The sequence below is a fragment of the Pseudopipra pipra genome, chromosome 5 (genome assembly GCF_036250125.1).
Source record: "Pseudopipra pipra isolate bDixPip1 chromosome 5, bDixPip1.hap1, whole genome shotgun sequence".
Lineage (NCBI taxonomy): Eukaryota > Metazoa > Chordata > Aves > Passeriformes > Pipridae > Pseudopipra > Pseudopipra pipra.
Genome location: NC_087553.1, coordinates 69,727,128 through 69,745,830, shown reverse-complemented (window position 1 = coordinate 69,745,830; position 18,703 = coordinate 69,727,128). Strand labels below are relative to the sequence as shown.

Here is an 18,703-nt window from a genome sequence, read left to right as displayed (position 1 = left end):
CAATTCTAGTCCTAAGAATAAGCTAAAGAAATGGGTACCCTTGTGACACCGTTTGAGGGGAAAAAAGGTCCACACCATTCTGAATTATAGCAAATAACAACAGAATATTTCTTCCTTCCACAGGAAGAAGCTGCCTGAAAGGAGAGTAGTAGAAAAGCCATACACTAGATCACCGTGATAACACAAAGGAAAAATAAAATTTAAAAGGAAAAAAAAACCCAAAACCCCTTTCAAGTTATTCTTTAACAATCCAATTTAAACTAAGATGCACAAAACTGAATTAAAGAGAAGAACATCTTAAACACTTTTGTACATGAACTGACACTCACAGTCCAAATCACTGAAAAATTCATTGGTAACTTGTAGAGACGTAGATGTTAAAAAATTATTGCAACCGTGAGAGCACAGCAGGTGGGCAAAGCTGCTTATTCCCCAATGGAATCCAAAATTAACTCAACAAAAACTGGCAGAGCAAGGTACACCTGAAGTCCTCCTACTTCCCTCTGGTGGCTGTAAATACCAGCCCAGGAGGGGGTTTCTCAGCTCCTGTTTGAATTGCAGGCGTTGGCTTCTCTTCAAATGGTCCAAGATGACCTCGAGTCTCACACAAAATGAGGTGAGTCTGGGTTCAAACAGCCCCCTTGGCTTTAGGAGGTGCTAAAGTAAGTCTGGCTTGGACAGTGACCAGGCCAAAACCAGGAGTGAGGCACTTCCACCTTCTCCTGGTGAAATCCTACCACCAGGAACACAAGTGATGTGCAAATACTGTAAGACCCTGGAGGACTGTGAAGCTCCCAGTGACCACCCAAGAGAGAAGGTCCCTTTGCTGGGTCTGGTTTAGATAATTACCATGAAACAGCTTGGAATAAACAACCACTTTCACCATCAGGCTGGCAAAAATACTTCTTAGAGCAGCAAGTGTGAGAAAAAGTGAACAACAAAAGCACTGAAAAGTTCCTTGTAGCAACCAAAACCCCTTTTAAAGCGTCGTGTCTGACCACATTTGCTGTTGCAAAATAAGACACCGTTTTAAGGAAGCAAATTGCCACACACATCTCATGCTTTTGGACATGAGTTCAAATGCATGAACACAGAGAGAAGGATCACAACAAAACCACCACCATAACTGGAGACAAATTCAGAGGCCAAAGGTCACTGTCCATCACGGAAGCAGAGCTGTAAACTCAGCCAGAATGGACAGGACTAAGTGAATTTTACAGCAGGTCCAATGTGCCCTTCCACTGTAAGTGATGTTTAACTAGAACTGTGTGTTGACCTTGGTCTCAAGCTCAGCCCCATCACTTCACAGTTGTATGGTAAGCAGGGATTCATTTCAGCTTATCAGGAATTCCATAAGCAATAAATAGTGGTCTTGCTGTGTTTTCAAAAAACAGGTTTTGTCATACAGAAATGCAATTAAAATATTCTTTTAAAACTAGTTCCCTGTGGAAGCAGGCAAAGAAAAAAAAAGAAAAAAAAAAAGTATTTGTCTAATGCCAGGAAGATGGATCTAAAACAAGCAATTTGAATCTCAATTACTAACCCGGGAAAACTTCCACTTCTCTCCTTAAATAAAGATAACATCCTCAGTGTACATTAGGGCAAAAGGAAAGAATGTTAAATAGAGCTGAAGTTTGTGGTTGGGGTTTTTTTTTTTTACAGCAGTTCCTTGATACAATGATTAGCAATGAATATTTCAGAGCACAATCAGTCCAGAGAAGTGTATCACATATTAGAGGGCAAAATCCACAGCACATAGTATAACACTCCAGTGGAGTTCTCATGTTAAATCTTTATAATGCCACATGAAAAACTCTACATGGTCAAAATGAGGCACATTTATATATTTAGGAGAAAGAGAATGAAGAAAAACACGACTTTTCTGTAATATCTGAGATCTGAACTTTTTTTTAAATAAAGTTTTGTCCTTGACAGCTGAAAGAGGCTGAACTTGGCACACTTCTTCCCAAGGGAGGGAAGAGTTAGGTTAAGCCACTCTCCTGACAAGCAGTTCTGACCCTGTCTCACAAAGCTGAGAAGAAAAGAGGAGAGGAAAATGACAGCAACTCCCTCCTGAATTACCATGATAAATAAAATACGGTAAAATTTACATTTATAATTGAACTGTTAAGAATAAACATTTCGTTGCACTTTTAGAAGATCATGTAATGGGTTTGGCAATATTTACTGCACCAAGAAAATTAAGGATGGTGGCTGCATGTCACTGGGAACAAGTGTGGAACTCTCCCAGTAGCCTTGGTGCTCTTTCCTTAAGCTCTGAGGTGCAGATTTAATGGCCTTAAACAGAAATGGCCCTAAGATGAGACAGGGGACATTCAGATTAGATATTAGAAAAAAAAATTTTCACTATTAGAGTGGTCAGGCACTGGAACAGGTTGTCCAGGGAGGTGGTGGAGTCAGGTGTTTAAGAGGCATCTGGATGTGACACTGGGTGATGTGTTTAGGGATTACAGTGGTGGTGAGGGGTTGGGCTGGATGATCCTCAGGGTCTCTTCCAACCTTGATGATTCTATGATTCTACAACTTTTCTACTAAAAATTTGAAATTAAAATAATATAAAATCTCAATTTGTTTAATGCTACTTTGATTATTATCAAATTAGAGCTAACATGCTTCTTTCTTTAATTTCTATTACCCAAAATCTCAGCATAACTTCTTTTGCTGCCAAAAGCCCTCAGAGCCCAGTCCTTACACCTCTTATCTGGAGAGAACTCACTTGTGGACCCACCCAAATCAGCAGGGTGAGCTGTGCAAGAGTTACTGCTCTGAGACATGTGGTGCAACAGGCACATTGGAGAAAATGTTAAGGAATGCACAGAGAATACCTCAGAGACAAGGACTGTTTTCCAGCAAGGCTACATACAAACTACCAAAAAACAGAATGAGAGAGAGAAGATAACTGGTTGCTCATCATATTGCTCCCTATTAAAAAGTTCAGGGTTAATGAAAAAAAAGAAAAAAAACCAAAAACAACAAAAAAAGAATCAATAGCTTCATTTAATAGAGTATCTCACAATCCTTGATTGAGCTCTCCACTTCTTAGCTCCCCTAGCTCATTCTTTGGAGCATGCTGCAGAAATGCATCAGAGCTAATAAAAATGCAATACCTGTTTTAAGGAGTGAAGCTGATGGAGAAGAGCAGGCAGGTCTCTCTCAGCAAAGGAAAGAAGGAATTCTGCTATTTGAAAAGTGCCTCTGGCATCGTGGTAATCTCCATCATTAGCAAACTATTCTCAAAGCATGTTCAGTGCTCTAATAGACTCAGGGGATTAAGACTAAGAGTATGAGTCACATTCTCAGCTGCTGTGAATTGGTACAATTCCATCAGAATCACCACTGAGCTACTGTAAGAGCAGCACGAAAATCTAACCCGAATTTTGAAGGGAGCCTCATGAATGGGACCACATCTGGGTTTTCTACCACTGGTACTTTTATTGTACAACTTTTTATTCTCTAAAAAACAAACAAACAAACTTCCAACATCACTATGCTGATCCCAGGATATTTATCACCATAAGAGCATCTGCCACACTGCACATACATCCCCAGTTTCCATTTATTCAGCAGGTAGTAAAAAGTGTTTAAACTGAATCACCCAAGTTAGACACAAAACTTGACAATATTGGTTATTGCTATAAGATAATTATTAATACAAGTTAACACAGACAACAACAAGGCCTGAAAAGAACTCATACAGTGCGAGCTGGAGAAGTGAAATAACTTCTTAATTTTCTGAATGTATCATGGCTGCTTATGACTTCCACAGCTCATGAGCAAAAGTTACCAGGACAATTCCATTGCTGGCATTCATCAGTGAACAATAGAAAGAAAAAAGCTCTTGAAAAGTTGCAGTAAATAAATTGCAGTTTCTTCTGTTATCTCTACTTCGTATCTATTGAGATCTGGACACTTACAATGCTTTCCACAATATATTACTCAGCACATTTTAGTCAGAACCTATGTTTTCCAATGAGGAGTAATAAAATTTGGCCTTGAGCTGTACCTGTCCCAAATTCCAAAAAGCAATGTGATTTTCATCTTACTTAGGAAAGCACAACTGTGGCCTTGAAAAGATTTTTTTATAAAGGCAAATGCCTCCCTCACATCTGGGGGATGCACAGAGACAAACACAAAAGAATCATTGAGAATATACACACAAGGACACCTAGAAGAGAGCAGGCAATATAAATCCTCCTGGGACAGGAAGATGCCTCTGAGCTGTTTGCATGTGCTCAAATCTCAGCTTTCTGAGCCATCCTAAGCAGACACAGAGGCCATTTGGCTCATCCTGCTCCCTGATTTTCCCTGGGTTGAAAGGCCCCAGAGAGGAGCAGCTCTTCACACTGGTCTTGACCTTTAGAGTTGCAAAATTCTGTTCTCAGCTTCTACCCTTCTTTAGGCCCACATACGAAGTTTAGGCTGTTTTGCAAACCCCAGTCAGTCAATGGTCATTCAGCCTTAAAATTATCTGGGGCAAGGAGCAAGGGGAAGGAATAAAGTTATTTTGTCCCCGTAGCTAACTGGAGAATTTCACAAAAAATAAATACAAGGATATATTCACAAAAAAAAAAATCTTTAAGTATGTGCTTCAATGATCTTCAGATAAAGCTTAAATTCTTATTTGTTTACAAATTATTGACTTTCATTTGGATTTCTTGCTTTCTTTTGCTGCTTTAAGACCTTTAATAATTTTTAGACTATAGAAATTATTCATATCATTGTCACTTCCAAATTGACAAATTAATATAGATATTATTTAAATTGTCAGCTTAAAGAAATAAAGACCTTTGAAAATGTCCCTCGTTGTAGTAGGGAACTTGCCCCCACCCAAGGAATGACACACTTATTTCAGCAGCTTTTTCAACCATCCCAAAACAGTAACAAATCAACTAAAGAATTCAAGGAGGGGGAAGGGTCAAATCCCAGATCCCAGGCATTACTGGAATGCCTGCTATGAGCTTCAAGACACTCAGAAATTCCTTCAGGTTTCTTTCCCTGAAGTTATTCCCTTATCAATGACTGCTGCTAGAAAAACTGCAAACACAAGTATCTACAAGGCAAACTGTGGAGAAGAGAACAGTCCACAGTGAAAATTCTAAGAACATTTACTTTAAAATTTAGCCAGGTTCTGAGATAGGACAGAAAGGAACTGCTTTTTTGGGGGGTGCAGGGTGTTTGGAGTTTGGTTTTTGGGCATAGGGTTTAATTTTTTGTTTTCTATTAGTTTGGTTGTTGGGTTTTTTAACTGCAAGACTCTGGTGCTTTGTGTATGTATTCTGAGCATGAAATCCGAACTTGTGATTAAATCTGGAGGAAAAATAATAAAAAAAAAGAGGTAGCTTGACACAATGTTGACCAAAAAGACACAACATAACCAAGAAGAGGAAAACAAACACAAAAAAACAACCAAAAAATGGGAGAAAAAAGGAAAAAAAAAATCAACTAACAAACCCCTTATTTTTTATGAATACCAAACACATTCTGCCTTTTTCATTTCCAAAAACAGTTAAACCAGTTTTTGTTATGACTATCTGTGAAGAGATCTCAGGCATTTCTCCCATTCCTAAAATACTTGATTGCAAGAGTCATCTATCACACACTCAGGCTTATCTGAGCCCTACAGAGTCCCCTGAGATGTCCTGCTGGGCTTCCAGCAACTACAGGTAGAGCACAAACTCTCCCTCTCCTGCACTTTCTAGACAAGAGTGTCTGATCTTATCAAAACCCTGCAGACTGTACATACAGACACTGGTGCTGGACTTCCCAGAGGAAAAAAATGTTCCTTTTAAAATTGAGTGGCACTTTTCACATCACCCCTACTGGTCAGCATTCCTGCACCATCACGTGACATCAGCAATGCAGCAGGAGTTTTACTGGAAATAAATTGTATTGAACAAGGACTATGCCTGAAGGTTTTTTGCTGTCTTTTTGGGGTTTTTTTTAATATTTTTATGTTTGTGGGTAACCACAGTGCACCTGTATAAAATATACTGATCTGCTCTCTCAATACTCGTGGTCATGACAAGATGAGTCCCTGACATGGGATTCTCCAAGAGAAACATTATGGAAGTGAAGAGTAAAGTTTTAACAGGCACTACCCCATGTGCACCCAGTGACAGTGAGGAAGGCCAACAGTACTTGATAGAAACAAATCTATATTAATAAAGGGAGCAATACTAATTGGAGAGGCAGAAGAGACCCAGGGAAGGAGATCCTGGGAACATGGCCAGAGATACACTCCCAGAGGGAGGCACACCATGCTGGGATGTACCTCCAAGGAGACTGGAGCCCATGGGAGACCCACTCTGGGGCAGAAGAAAACACATAAGACACAAGGAACAGGAGATGAAAACAAGTAAGAAACCAGGAGCAGCAGAAAGGAGCCTTTCCATGCAGGACCTCCTGCACTGCCTGTGCCTCAGCAAAGGAACTGGGGTGAGCCAAGGGTAACCCACAGCACAAAGCAAGGGAAGTTTGGCCTGGAGGCAGAGGGGAGACAGGGGTTTCCTTCAGGTGTCTGTTAAAGTTTCATGTTTTGGAGTGTGTGTGTCCCCTGTATCCAAATCAGCAATCACAAGCTGTGTTCTTTGGCAATACATTATGTAAAAAATCCCCAAGTTGAGACTGGTTTGCCACAAACCACATGGCTTAAAGAGACCACGACCCACCACAGCCTGGCAACAACAGCAATTGGTAAGGCCAAATTCTCTACATTTTAGCCAATAATGAGATTTTCACTCTTTCTGGTTCCTGCACACCTCTCATGTACAGTTTATGTTTTCAGTAGAGCAGCTGTTACAATTTAGTCAGTCCTACAGACCAAACTCCCCATAGGTGCATTTTGCACACTCTGGTCCTAAACATCTCAAGGGACAGAACCCTTCAGCCCCCCATGAGTTATTTTACAGCTTGGCTTTGCTGAAAACCTTCTCACATCACACTTCCCTCTAAAACTTCTCTTTATTCATTTCAAACAAGTCTCATTATTATAATGCTTTGGTACTTCTCACTGAACTTCCTTTCTTTTTCCCTAAATTCATTAGGTATTAACTCAGCTATTTTTTTTCTTTTGTTTTAAGTAGCTATCTTAATAACCTGTCCACACCAATTTCCTTCTAATATCGAAAAGTTAACAAGAACATCCACACATTTTGCAGAACTCCAAAATAAAATACTGCAGCAAACAAATTAAATTGTGTTCTTAGGGCAGCAGCTACTGAAAATTTAAGACAGTGCTGGGTAAAGATGGTCCCAACTATTGTAAACAGTAAATACTACAACACTTAGAACTGACCAGGGATATCAGGTACATCAGCTGTGGGTCTTAAAAGAAGGTTAAAGTGAGATATTTCACTTGAAGGGAAAGGTCCTATCACTTTCCAATCACCACCCAATTTCTCCAAATAAAAAGGCACCTTCCCTCTGCCTCTGTGTGTTCTCCTAAGAAAACCTGAGCCCACTTCTACTGTTATGGCAGGAAGACAACTGAAGTGTCTTCAGGTTCCCCAAGTTTACAAATTCCCAGCCTGACACACAAATAAGGGCACTGGGACACCAGAAGTAGTGCAGACCTAGACCAAAACTATTCTTAGAGTGTCTCTAGCCTTTATGTTCTCCCATCTTTAAACAGGTGGCAAGTTACACAGGCAGCCTGAGTGCTTCATTCCCCAAAAATTATCTTTTCTGCCTTATCAGCAATCAACAGAACCTTGAAAGCCCCTTCACAGAGTCCAGCAAAGCTGCAAACAGGACACAGCCAAGGAAAAAGAAAACTACTGATGATAATAAAAGCCTATTGTGATTGAGAAAACAAGCCCTAATTTTCCATCCTGTTCCTCACACCCAGCAGCCTTCTGACACAAAAGACATTTTACTGAGTATTTTAAGATGTCAATACAAACGATTGCAAATCACTGTGGACTCTGACTGGAGCACAGTAAGCTTGGTGCTGTCCCCAGATTTTCAGGTTTCAATGTGCATCAGGCCTGTTTGTCAATGTACAATTAACTTACTTTAAACACCTGATGGACCACAGGGAATTATGGCTCTCAGGGATGATAATCATTGGAAGCTGTTGGTACATCCTGCTTGATCCCAAAGTCTCACAGAACAGGAGCTTCTTTCAGACACAGCAGGTGGCACAGGCTCAGGGTGGCAGCACACACAAACCCAGGCCACAGTTCAACTCTCCAGTGCCATATAAACTGTCTCTTCAGGGCAAGACAGTTGATATGGTTATCCTGAGTGTATTTCTTCTATTAGGAGAGATTTTATTTCCCAGGAAAGTAAAAACATCATTTGCAATGGATTTCTCTTATAGAATCATAAAGCAGCCTCTCAAACCTGAGCACTCTCAGGTGAAATCTGCCTTGTAACAAGACATGGATGAGCTACAAATAGACACAATTAGTGAAGAGATTATCTGCATACACTGTGAGCCTGTGCAGTCTTCATGTATTATAGATCTCTGTTTTCATCCCTTGAAGCTGACTGTAACGACAATTAACTCTGCATTGTGAGTAAAGATGTTCCTAGGGAGGAGGTCTGGGCTCATGACTGAGGTCCATCCCCCTGGCACAGCCCAGGAATGCCTGCAGTGGGATCTGAGGGTGCCCACAGCAGCTCTGAGTTACAGGGACAGAGCTCAGAGCCTGGGCCATGTTGATGTGCCCAACTGCATCCCAAACATGCCAAGGCATTGGAGCTGTGGAACAGCAACATTCCTGAAAACTGACTGCAGCAGCAACTGGGGAGGACTGGAGTAACAATATTCCATGCCTAACACACAAAAATACCAAGTACCAGGAAAAGTTCAGGAGTTCATAAGGACACCAAAGTCCGTGGTGAACTCGGAAGCAGTTCCCATTACTCCTGCGCAAGGAATAACTGTGACATCCATTCTCCATTAAAAATGCTCCAACTGCAGCTCCAACACCAGGCACGTGGTGCTGCAGCTGTAGTTTACCCACACAAGGACCTCCTTGTGTAAAACACAACTGTTTGGATGCCATACCCCAAATTAACTCGCTCCAGTGAGGCAAAAGCAGTCTGCAGGTGAAGATGACTTTTTAACTGACAGCTTATAAAAACAATGACATGGCAAAAGAAAAGGAAGACGGGGGAAAAAATCCCCCAAAAAACCAAAACATACACACATCCTTCCCCCATACTATAAATTACATAGTTATTAATAAGTTTTCCTCTTATCACTGATTTTTCTGGATTTTAACTGAATTTCACGTGTTCAAACATAAATGCCAAACAACAAGAACACCAGAGTCCTGATATTATCAAAAGTGGCAACTCTGCTTGTATTCAGTTTCTACAAACTGAATATTTACATCTGCCAAGCACAAAAATCCTAATATCATTTAATATTCTAATCCTTTATTTGCCAAAAGACAGAGAGTGTGTTACAAAGGAGGTACCTAGAGGGGAACTGGATCTGGATTCTGGCATTTTCTGACTTGACTTTAGGATTCAACATTAGGTACCAAATCAGCAGAGATTTCACTAAGGTTATTAAATACATGAAGTCAAATGATATTTATCTTTGAGGGACTGGGATACATTTGCTCATACATGACCATTAAGTAACCTCAATGTGCTGGGAGCTTTTTAAAAATCAACACTTCAACAAAATTTTTATAAATCCTTCCAAGAACTTCAAGGTTGTTTATATCCAACTAAGTTATTCACAACTGCAATTCAGCTTGAAATATCTCTTTTGTAGACTGTCAACTTTCATTCCCCCCAAACAAAAAAATTTAAAACATTTCTCCCCCTATGCAGGATCAAGTTACAGAAATAAATAAACAGATAGGAACTGAACTGAAAAGCACAGTGAAAGCAGTAACACTCACACAGCAGCTTCCAGAAGATCTATTAAAAGGCATAATATTACTTTCACCAAATAGGCAATACAATAAAAAGCATAAATAGTAATAGTAGCAAACTCTTAATCTTATTTTCTTTACAAAGTTGCTACTTACTGTAGAAACCCAAATCTATCTGTGACTTTGTACAGACGGTAGTCGGCATCTTCCCAAGGTTCAATCTGTGCCCCCTCACGTCCCTAAAGGAAAAAATAAAAAGCCAATTGATGTTTTATGACACAATAAACTAAGACACATACGACAGGATTCAGCCACTCCAAGCATAACCTTTGAGACATGCTGGTAGTAGGTCAGAGGAGGGGGAGGAGAACACTAGTCCTAAAGTGGCCAGGCCAGCCCTGCAGCACACCTCTCCCAGCCCCTGGGAACAGTACTTTCATCACAGGAAATCTCTTTTTGTCACAGAATACATTTCAACCACTGATTTCAACCACAGACTTGTAGTGATCCCACACCTGTTGTTAAACTCCACAACAGTCCACTAAGGTCCCCACAAAGTGCCTTCTACTCATTTCATTGCCAAAGTCCATCTTTCCTGAACAATCACCTGCAACAGCACATCCTGCAGAAATCCTGAGCTGATGCCCACAGACAGAATGCAGCACTGAGTTTTCCTCTCACTGAAGTGCTCATTCATGTCCCTCTCTCCCACTCCAATTGCCAATCTACTTAAGGCTGGCAGAAATTTAAAAATATTTCAGCTGTATCTGCTTCTGGTGTGGGCTCTGCACAGGTTACTGGGTATGAAGAGAGGCCACCACTCAGAACACAGAGTGTATTGGGTCTGCATGGCCAGGCTGTGGTATCAGGGGGCTACAGGGGTGGCTTTTGTGAGAAGGTGCTGGAAGCTTCTGCCCTGTCCAACAGAGTCAATGCCAGCCTGGCTCTGGGACGGATCTGCCACTGGTCAAGGCTGAGCCCATCAGCAACAGGGGTTGTGTCTCTGGGACAACAGAGTTCAGAAGGGAGGAAAAAAACTGCACAACAGAAAATGCAGCTGGAGAGAGGAGTGAGAACCTGTGAGAGAAACAGCCCTGCAGACACCCAGGTCAGTCGAGGAGGGCAGGAGTTGCTCCAGGCACCGGAGCAGAGATTCCCTGCAGCCCGTGGTGCAGAGCACAGTGAGGAAGGATGTCCCCCTACAGTCCCTGGAGGAGCAGAGACCCACCTGCAGCCCCTGGAGGAGCCCACACCTGAACAGGTGGATGCCTGAAGGAGGCTGTAACCCATGGGAAGCCCATGCCAGAGCAGGCCCTTGGCAGGAACTGTGCCCCCACGGAGAGAGGAGCCCCCACGGAGCAGGTTTGCTGGCAGTACTTGTGACCCTGCAGGGGACCCACACTGGAGCAGCCTGTTCCTGGAAAACTGCACCCTGTGGAAGCACCCCACACTGGAGCAGCTCATGGAGAACTGCAGCCATGGGAAGGACCCACACTGGAGAAGTTCATGGAGAAGGGCAGCCTGTGGGAGGGACCCCAGGCTAGAGAAAGGGAAGAGTGTGAGGAGTCCAATCCCAAAGGAGGAAGGAGCCACAGAAACAACATGTGATTAACTGACCAGGGCCCCCATTCCCCATCCTCCTGCACTGCTGGGGTGGAGGAGGCAGAGAAAACTGGGAGTGAAGTTAAGCCCAGGAAGAAGGGAGGGGTGGGGAGAAAATGTTCTAAGTCTTAATTTTTATTCTCTTATTATCCTGCTCTAATTTGATTAGTAATAAATTAAACCCATTTCCTAAAGCCAGGTCTGCTGGTGAGGGATCTCTCCCTGCCCTCATCTCAATCCAGAAGCCTTTCCTTGTATTTTCTCTCCCCTGCCCAGGTGAGGAGCAGTGCCAGAGCAGCTTGGTGGGCACCTGGTGTCAGCCAGGGTCAACCTGCCACACATGAGCAGGTCTTTCCTTATTCAAACAGCCACAGCCACTCACCTGCACACTGCAAACCACCAGTGAGTCTGGCATGGAAAATGCTTCATGAACTCTACAAACAAGTTTTTTGCTTCCTCTATTGCCCAGTACCCCAACAACACTTGCAAAGTCATCAAGTGTTACAAAAATACCTGAACACACTGTAGGCATTCTCTAGGCACACTCTGTGCCAGGCTTTTACTTGACACCTGGTTCAAGAAGTAACAGGATATGATCAGGGCACTTCAGCTGCCCACAAGAATCTGACAAACAATGCAGCTCACTCATCTTTTACTTTGTCTGTAACGATTTAAATGTTTCTATTATCATAACCAAAAATTAAAGAAATAAAAAGTGTCTTTCTAATCTCATAGATATACCAAGCAGCCTCAACCCCCCCACTTTCATTACTTCTAATACAATACACCCCCTTAAATAGCCCCAAAGCAACTTGCCATGCACCTGAAAAATTAGCTGATTGAGTCATTATCCAGAATATCCCTCGTGGAGGAAGAATTTAATTCACCCAGAGGCCAGTGTATCATGAAACCATCAGATTAGTACTAGAGTATTTTAAACAACAGCTGGCTGGAACAACGATTCATTTTTTAAAACAGACATATTACTAAGATTGACTATAAAATGTCTTTAAAATTATTAACAAGTTCACTTACTCTGTCATACTTGGCAACTATCTCTGCTCGTTCTTGGGCAAGTTTGATAGCAGCATCCTGCTCAGCATCTGCACCTGTAGAGAATTAAAATAACACTGTTCAGATTTGCTTCATTGTGAACAAAGAACTGCAGCTAAATACTTGGAAAAATCAACTTCAGGGAGACAATTTGGATGGAGAAATGCCAAAGCTATTGTATCAAAGTAAAACATGACCTCAGTGCACATCTTGAATATTGTTCAGAGTAAAATACAGTTATTGGATGGCATCTTAATTGCCAAGTTTAGAATGATGCTGATTTTCCACCAATAAATACAGTAAAATAATGATTCTTCACAATCCACTAACTGAAAGACTGAAGAAAATAGCAAAAGCTACTAGTTGCCAATTCCACAAACATTCTCATAGTCAAAGAAAGCCAAAATGTACCCTACTGGCTTAGAACAGAAGTGTGAGCCATTTACATGATTTGTAGAGAGGTACTGGAATACTGAAGAAACACTGCATGGCTTCATCTGAGAAATTGCCTCAGACTTACTTCTCAGAAATCAGGGAGGGATGTTGTCATATTGTCAGAAGTGCAACTTGGGCGACCCAGAGCTGGACTAAGGATATGACAACAGGAAGGCTGACAGGCAAGAACAAAAGGATGTGTGGGGAAGCCCCAGGACACTGCAGATGCAGCATTCACTACACCAGTGGAGTAACAGTCTTGCTAAGTCCTGTTCCTTTGGCAGAAACCATCTCCAGGACATGGACAGGAACATAAAGAGGACATCAAATAAAGGAAGAGTTGCTGCTTTGAATATCCAGCAACAGCTTTGATATCCCAAGTGTGATTATGTCAAACCAAGGAGGCAAATCAGCTTTAATTAATAAGTTTGTGAAAGATTTAAGAGTTTCAATTGTTAAAAATCAACAAACTTTAAATTTGTTTTTATTATTGAAAAGCAATGAACTTTCGATAAAGCAAAGCTTTAAAAAGGTTTGAAATATTTTTGAAGCACACCATGTTATAAAAATAACTCCAAGCACGTGTTTTTTCCTCACTATCTAGTTCATGGCAGCATAATGAACTTCAGGAATTGTACATACCAACCATCTGGGCCATGAAATAGAAAAACAGACTGGATATTACAGTTTTCTATCACATGACATTAACACAATTATTTGTTCAAACCCAGTGTTTCTTTAATAAACTTTACCTACATATTTCTCAACATTTAGACAAGAAGTTGTGCCAAGGTGCCTTCTAAGCCATCTGTTAGAGATTTAGCATGGTCTCTGCTTGGTTTCACTTGAACTTTCTCTGGGGGAACGCAGAGAGAACCTCAGTGTGACCCAGCACAGCCACAAACACCAACACTCAGGGAACAGCAATGCCTGTCCTAAGCTCCCCCTGAGGGAAAGCCTGACTGCCTCTTGAAAGCTTTCCTTTATGACCCCCAGGAGTTACACTTCATTACCCCCAGTTCTGGCCCCCTTCTGCTTATCATCACCATTTGCCAATCCTATTACTCCCATTTATTAGTGAGGATGTCAATGCTCTGTCATTTTTTCCCAGTGTGCACCAGAACCAGCACACACGTGTTTATTACACAATTATTTGAGGGGGAAAAAAAAAATCATAATTCCATCTGCTGTATCTGGAAGCTTTACATCTCTGAGCCACAAAACTAATAAATAATTTCCTCCTTGTAAGACAAGGGGTGAGTGGAATCATTTCATATTGCTCAGACTCTGGTGTGCCCAAACAGAGCACTGTTCTTCCTGCTCCTTCAGGTGCTGGATGCACCTTTATTCCTAAGCTTAAAGAGGAGCATAAGACACAAAGCACTTTGGTTTCAGGTTGGATTTTCTCTGATGCATCTTTACAGCCACTGCAGGACTCCATCACCCCAGCTGTCCATGTGAGCTCGACACAGCTCCTGCACACCAAGCACAGCCCTCCAGAGCCCCTCCCCAGCCCTGGGTCCCCCCAAGGGCACCCACTGAACTCCACATTGCCCCTCCAGCACAATTAGAACAATCTGGTTCTTATCCTTTACTAGTTGACAGTGTATCTACTAAACTGACAACATCCACTAAAGCTACAAAATCAACACTGAAAAAAAGCAGTAGATGAACCCTAGTACTATTTACAAAGTGAGAAGCTAAAGGAACCATAGCTAAAATTAAATTGTGTTTTATTTTCTAAGACAGATCTGTGCTTACAGCAAGTCTTTATAGAAGACCAACTATGGGTTTTTAAAAAGTAAACTTTAAACCTGCTTAGAAAGCTGATATTCCTTCAGAGAATTCAAGTGCTGAGCAACCCACCACTTCTCCAATGGAAAGATGTGGGGGAAAAGCTTCCTTGTTTAAAGTACACCTGCTGCTGAGCTTCCAGACATGGGGAAAAAAATCCTATCACTGATTTCCAAGTAAAAGAGAGATTAGATTTGAGAAAGAGTATGGCTGAATAATAAATAGACAATATTTATTATAGTACTTGGTACATTCAAGGACTATGTAGCCAATACTTTAACAGAATTTAAAAATAGGTTATAACTTTATCTTAAAATGTACCCAAAAGGACATGCACAGCTCTTCACCACCACAGAGGGAATAAGTGGCATAATTTGAAACAAAGTTTAAATCTTTGCTTAAAAGAATGCAAAATGTTATCTGCACCAGAAACCAAGTTCCTGGTTTCTGCTGAAAACATGGCTGTGCCTTGCCTTACCTTCCCTTCTTCTGCAGAAGGAATGTGTGAATCAAGGTTTGGCACGTTCTGTGTCTCATGACAATTCAATTACATTTAGTGTGGAAATTATCATATTCATTGCCTTTAAAGTAATCCTCTTTGCTTTCTGCCAGAACCATCTGAACCTTCCAGCTGCACTGAGATAGTTCAATGTTTCGTTAATCCATCCACACCAAAAACCCAGAAAACAGCTTGTGATGGGCACAAGAGGTTATATTTTGGGAGATAAGCATTAAACATGGTTTTTCTCTTAAGAGGAAATATTTAAATATCTCCAAGTTAGAAATTGCACAATGATTCCTGATAAAGTAAAAGCTAAGTATGGGAACAAGGAAAATTCTTTGTGAAACACCTTCCTAGGCACAAAAATACATCACTACAAAATTGAAGACAAATAACTGTTATTCTAAAGTCTTATCAGTTTTATTCAGTAAGTGTTATCTCAGTGAAAAGTTAAAGATGTGACACAAGTATGATTAAATTTTCTAATTAAAGGTTAGCAGGACAGATGATGAACAGCACATTACACAGGAAACAATGCAATCTCAGATGAGGTTGGCATTAATATATAGCAAATTAACTAGTACAGAAAACTGACTTGAACCAAAAACTGAGGAAATATATTATCAATAAGGAGATGACAAAATCTGCCAATGATGGCAAGGTAAACAGAACATTTAAGTCCCCCCAAAAACCAATCAGGCTTACAAGGCACAAGCAGCGTGGTTAAAACCCTGCCCAGCAGCACTCCCAGAATGCCAGGGTGGAAGGGACCTCCAGGATCCTCTGGTGCAAGCTGGCAAAAACACAGCCTAGATAAGATAGCCCAGCACCCTGCTCAGCTGAATCTTAAAGGTGTCCCACTTCCCTGGGGAGATTATTCCAATGGCTGGCTGTTCTCATTGTCAACATTTTTCCATATGTCCTAAATCTCCTGAGGTGTAATTTGTACCATCCCCCCTGTCTTTTCCATGAGACTCCTTGTAAAAAGGGAGGTGGCACACATGGAGCTCTTGGAAAGGTTAAGCCTAGAAAGAAAGGCCAGGAACAACATTTTCTGACCTGTTTGCCTGATGCCTGTAACACTCCCCATCAGAGAGTATCTGCCCCTCAGCACTCTGACCTGTTTGCTGTATTTACAAAATTTACACACAAAATGTGTGCACACTTACAAAATGTGTAAGTTCTGAACAGCACCATGCAAAGGAACTGAAGCATCACTAGAAACAGAAATTCAAACAGAAAACTCCAACCTGCAATGACGTGAAAAAGGACCAACACCACAGCCAGACCCTGCTGTTCTGCTCCACTTGGAAATCAGACTGTTTGACTTGTCAGTGCTGCTGAGATGACTGATAAACTGCCAGATCCAAACTTCCAAAGGCATACTGAAGGGTGGGACTAGAAGTGGGTTTATTTTGCAGCTCCCTGCCTTGAAATTGCTCCAAAGGCAGGCCTGCTGAATCAGCCACCTGGGGATGCCACAGCCCTTGGAAGTGGAAGCCCTCCCAGCAGCAGTAGCAGCTTTCCTCCTCTGGCACTCTAATGAGTCTCTCCTGCCCTCACCAGTTACCAAAGAATTGCAAAGGAACAGAGTGCTGACAGGATGGACTGTGGCACAGGCAAAAAATTAACCCAGTCCCACACAAGGAACAATCCTTGCTAGGCTCCAGTATTTTCTGAGAGGAAATGAGTGACCTGGAGACACCAGCTTTGTTTCATAAGAACAAATTTACAGATGAATGTTGGGTGTTATCCTGTTATCCACTATTAGATGGTCTCTCTGTGCATCACAATCTCATTTAAAATAAAAACCCACATTTTTAAAGCTGAACTTTTTTTTTAAATTTCAAAAACACTGTCCAGCTCAGTCAATTGATACAAAAAATTGGAGAAACATAACACAAAATTAAAATAAATTCCTAAAACTGACTATTAATAAACAGGCTTCTTACACAAACTGGAAAACCAACTGAGAACTCTCAGTTCCTACTGAGAAGCTGCAATTCTAAGTATCTTGCAGCTTGTGAGGAATACTGGGGACAACACCTTACTTTTCCAGAATTCCATATTCTTCCAATGCTACAGGAAGAAAGGCAAATGCAGTACATTTAAGTGAGGAACTAATAATGTTAATGGACACAATGTAAACAAAAAATACATAACTTTATGCTCTATAATGAATGCAAGACTAAGTGGAATGGACCAACTGCCATAAGTGAAATATTCAACAGCCAAACAACAGATCCAAGTAAAAAGAAAACACTAGTAAAGAAAAAAATAAGGTTGTGGCCTATAAATACGTGCAAAAATTAAATTCTGAGTAGTAGTAAACCTTCTCAAGGATAGAGATTTTTGCAAGAAGCAGAGTTACAGTCTGGCAGATCTGATGGAACTGGAAAAAAAAAAACAAAAACAAAGAAACAATCCTGTCTTACTCTTGCCTTTGAGCCATCTTCTCCCTCCTGTTCCCCAGGGAGGGATGGCAGCTATGTATGTAGGCATCTACAGACACCAGGGAACCCTGATCCAAGGTCCCCCCATAATGCACCTAAAATACATTTTTTTTAAAGTGGGGTAGGGAAGAAGACAAAAAAAAAAAGGTAAAAATAAGTTTAGCAATAATGTATTTTTGTATTCATTTAAATCACCAAGAAAAACACAGGATTTTTCTTGTAGTCCCTGCAGTAGCTCAGTTTTCCAAAATAAAGAGTGGGGAGATGGCAGCACTATCCCTTGTGTTTCCAGCAGTCAAGGAGGAGCTGAACAGCCTGTGACAGTCTGGCAGCAGCTTGGCTGCTCCTGGTCAGGGGTGACTTATAAAGAGCCCAGAGTTACACCTGGGCTCCATCACAGCCTGACAGGACTGAGCTGCTGCCCAGGGAGGAAGGGCCAAAGACAGTAAAACACTGGTCCTTCCCACAAGGAGAAAAGCTGCTCTCTACAAGGTTTACTGAGTACTTTTAGTTTGAGCTCTCCCTAATCCTGCACGGCTTCTAATCCTGTTCAGCTCCAGAACTGCAAACCAGGAAGGCACACTGTTTTTCCAAGTGATCCCCATGTGCAGTGCACCGAGCACACACACCTCTGGTTGCTGCAAAAGTAGTTGTACAACTTATAGGAATGGTCTTTGGGGATACTCAAACCCACTGGTGATATGGTCTCTGAAACAGCCTAAAAAATGGCTTGACAGCACCTCACCTGGAAAAGGTAACAACAGCCAAGAACCAACTCCCTCCTCAAGGGACAAACCCCTAGCACAAAACAAGTACCACCGAGAGCCTCAGAGCTCCTTACAGGTACTGAAGGAGCAGCAGGTACAAGTGCTTATGCATCAGTAGCAGCAGAAGCTGCCTCTTACAGATGTGCCATAAATTTAAGAAGAATCACAGATTTGTTTAGGTTGGAAAAGACTTCTAAGATCATTGAGTCCAACCACCAACCCAGCACTGCCAAGCCCACC

General features: G+C 41.5%; 1 protein-coding gene and 1 long non-coding RNA gene across 7 annotated transcripts in view; one reads left to right on the top strand and one right to left on the bottom strand.

The window, feature by feature from the left end:
• LOC135415034 (uncharacterized) overlaps nucleotides 1-18,703 on the top strand; it is a 621,260-nt gene that overhangs the window by 554,032 nt on the left and 48,525 nt on the right. The gene's annotated exons all lie outside the window — the stretch shown is intronic.
• USP6NL (USP6 N-terminal like) overlaps nucleotides 1-18,703 on the bottom strand; it is a 117,327-nt gene that overhangs the window by 51,523 nt on the left and 47,101 nt on the right. For all 6 annotated transcript variants that reach the window (XM_064656513.1, XM_064656514.1, XM_064656516.1 and 3 more), the window contains 2 exons: nucleotides 12,495-12,568; nucleotides 10,014-10,096 (listed from right to left, as the gene is read on the bottom strand). In XM_064656513.1, coding sequence (XP_064512583.1) covers nucleotides 10,014-10,096; nucleotides 12,495-12,568 — 157 coding nt within the window. The remainder of the gene's footprint in view (nucleotides 1-10,013; nucleotides 10,097-12,494; nucleotides 12,569-18,703) is intronic.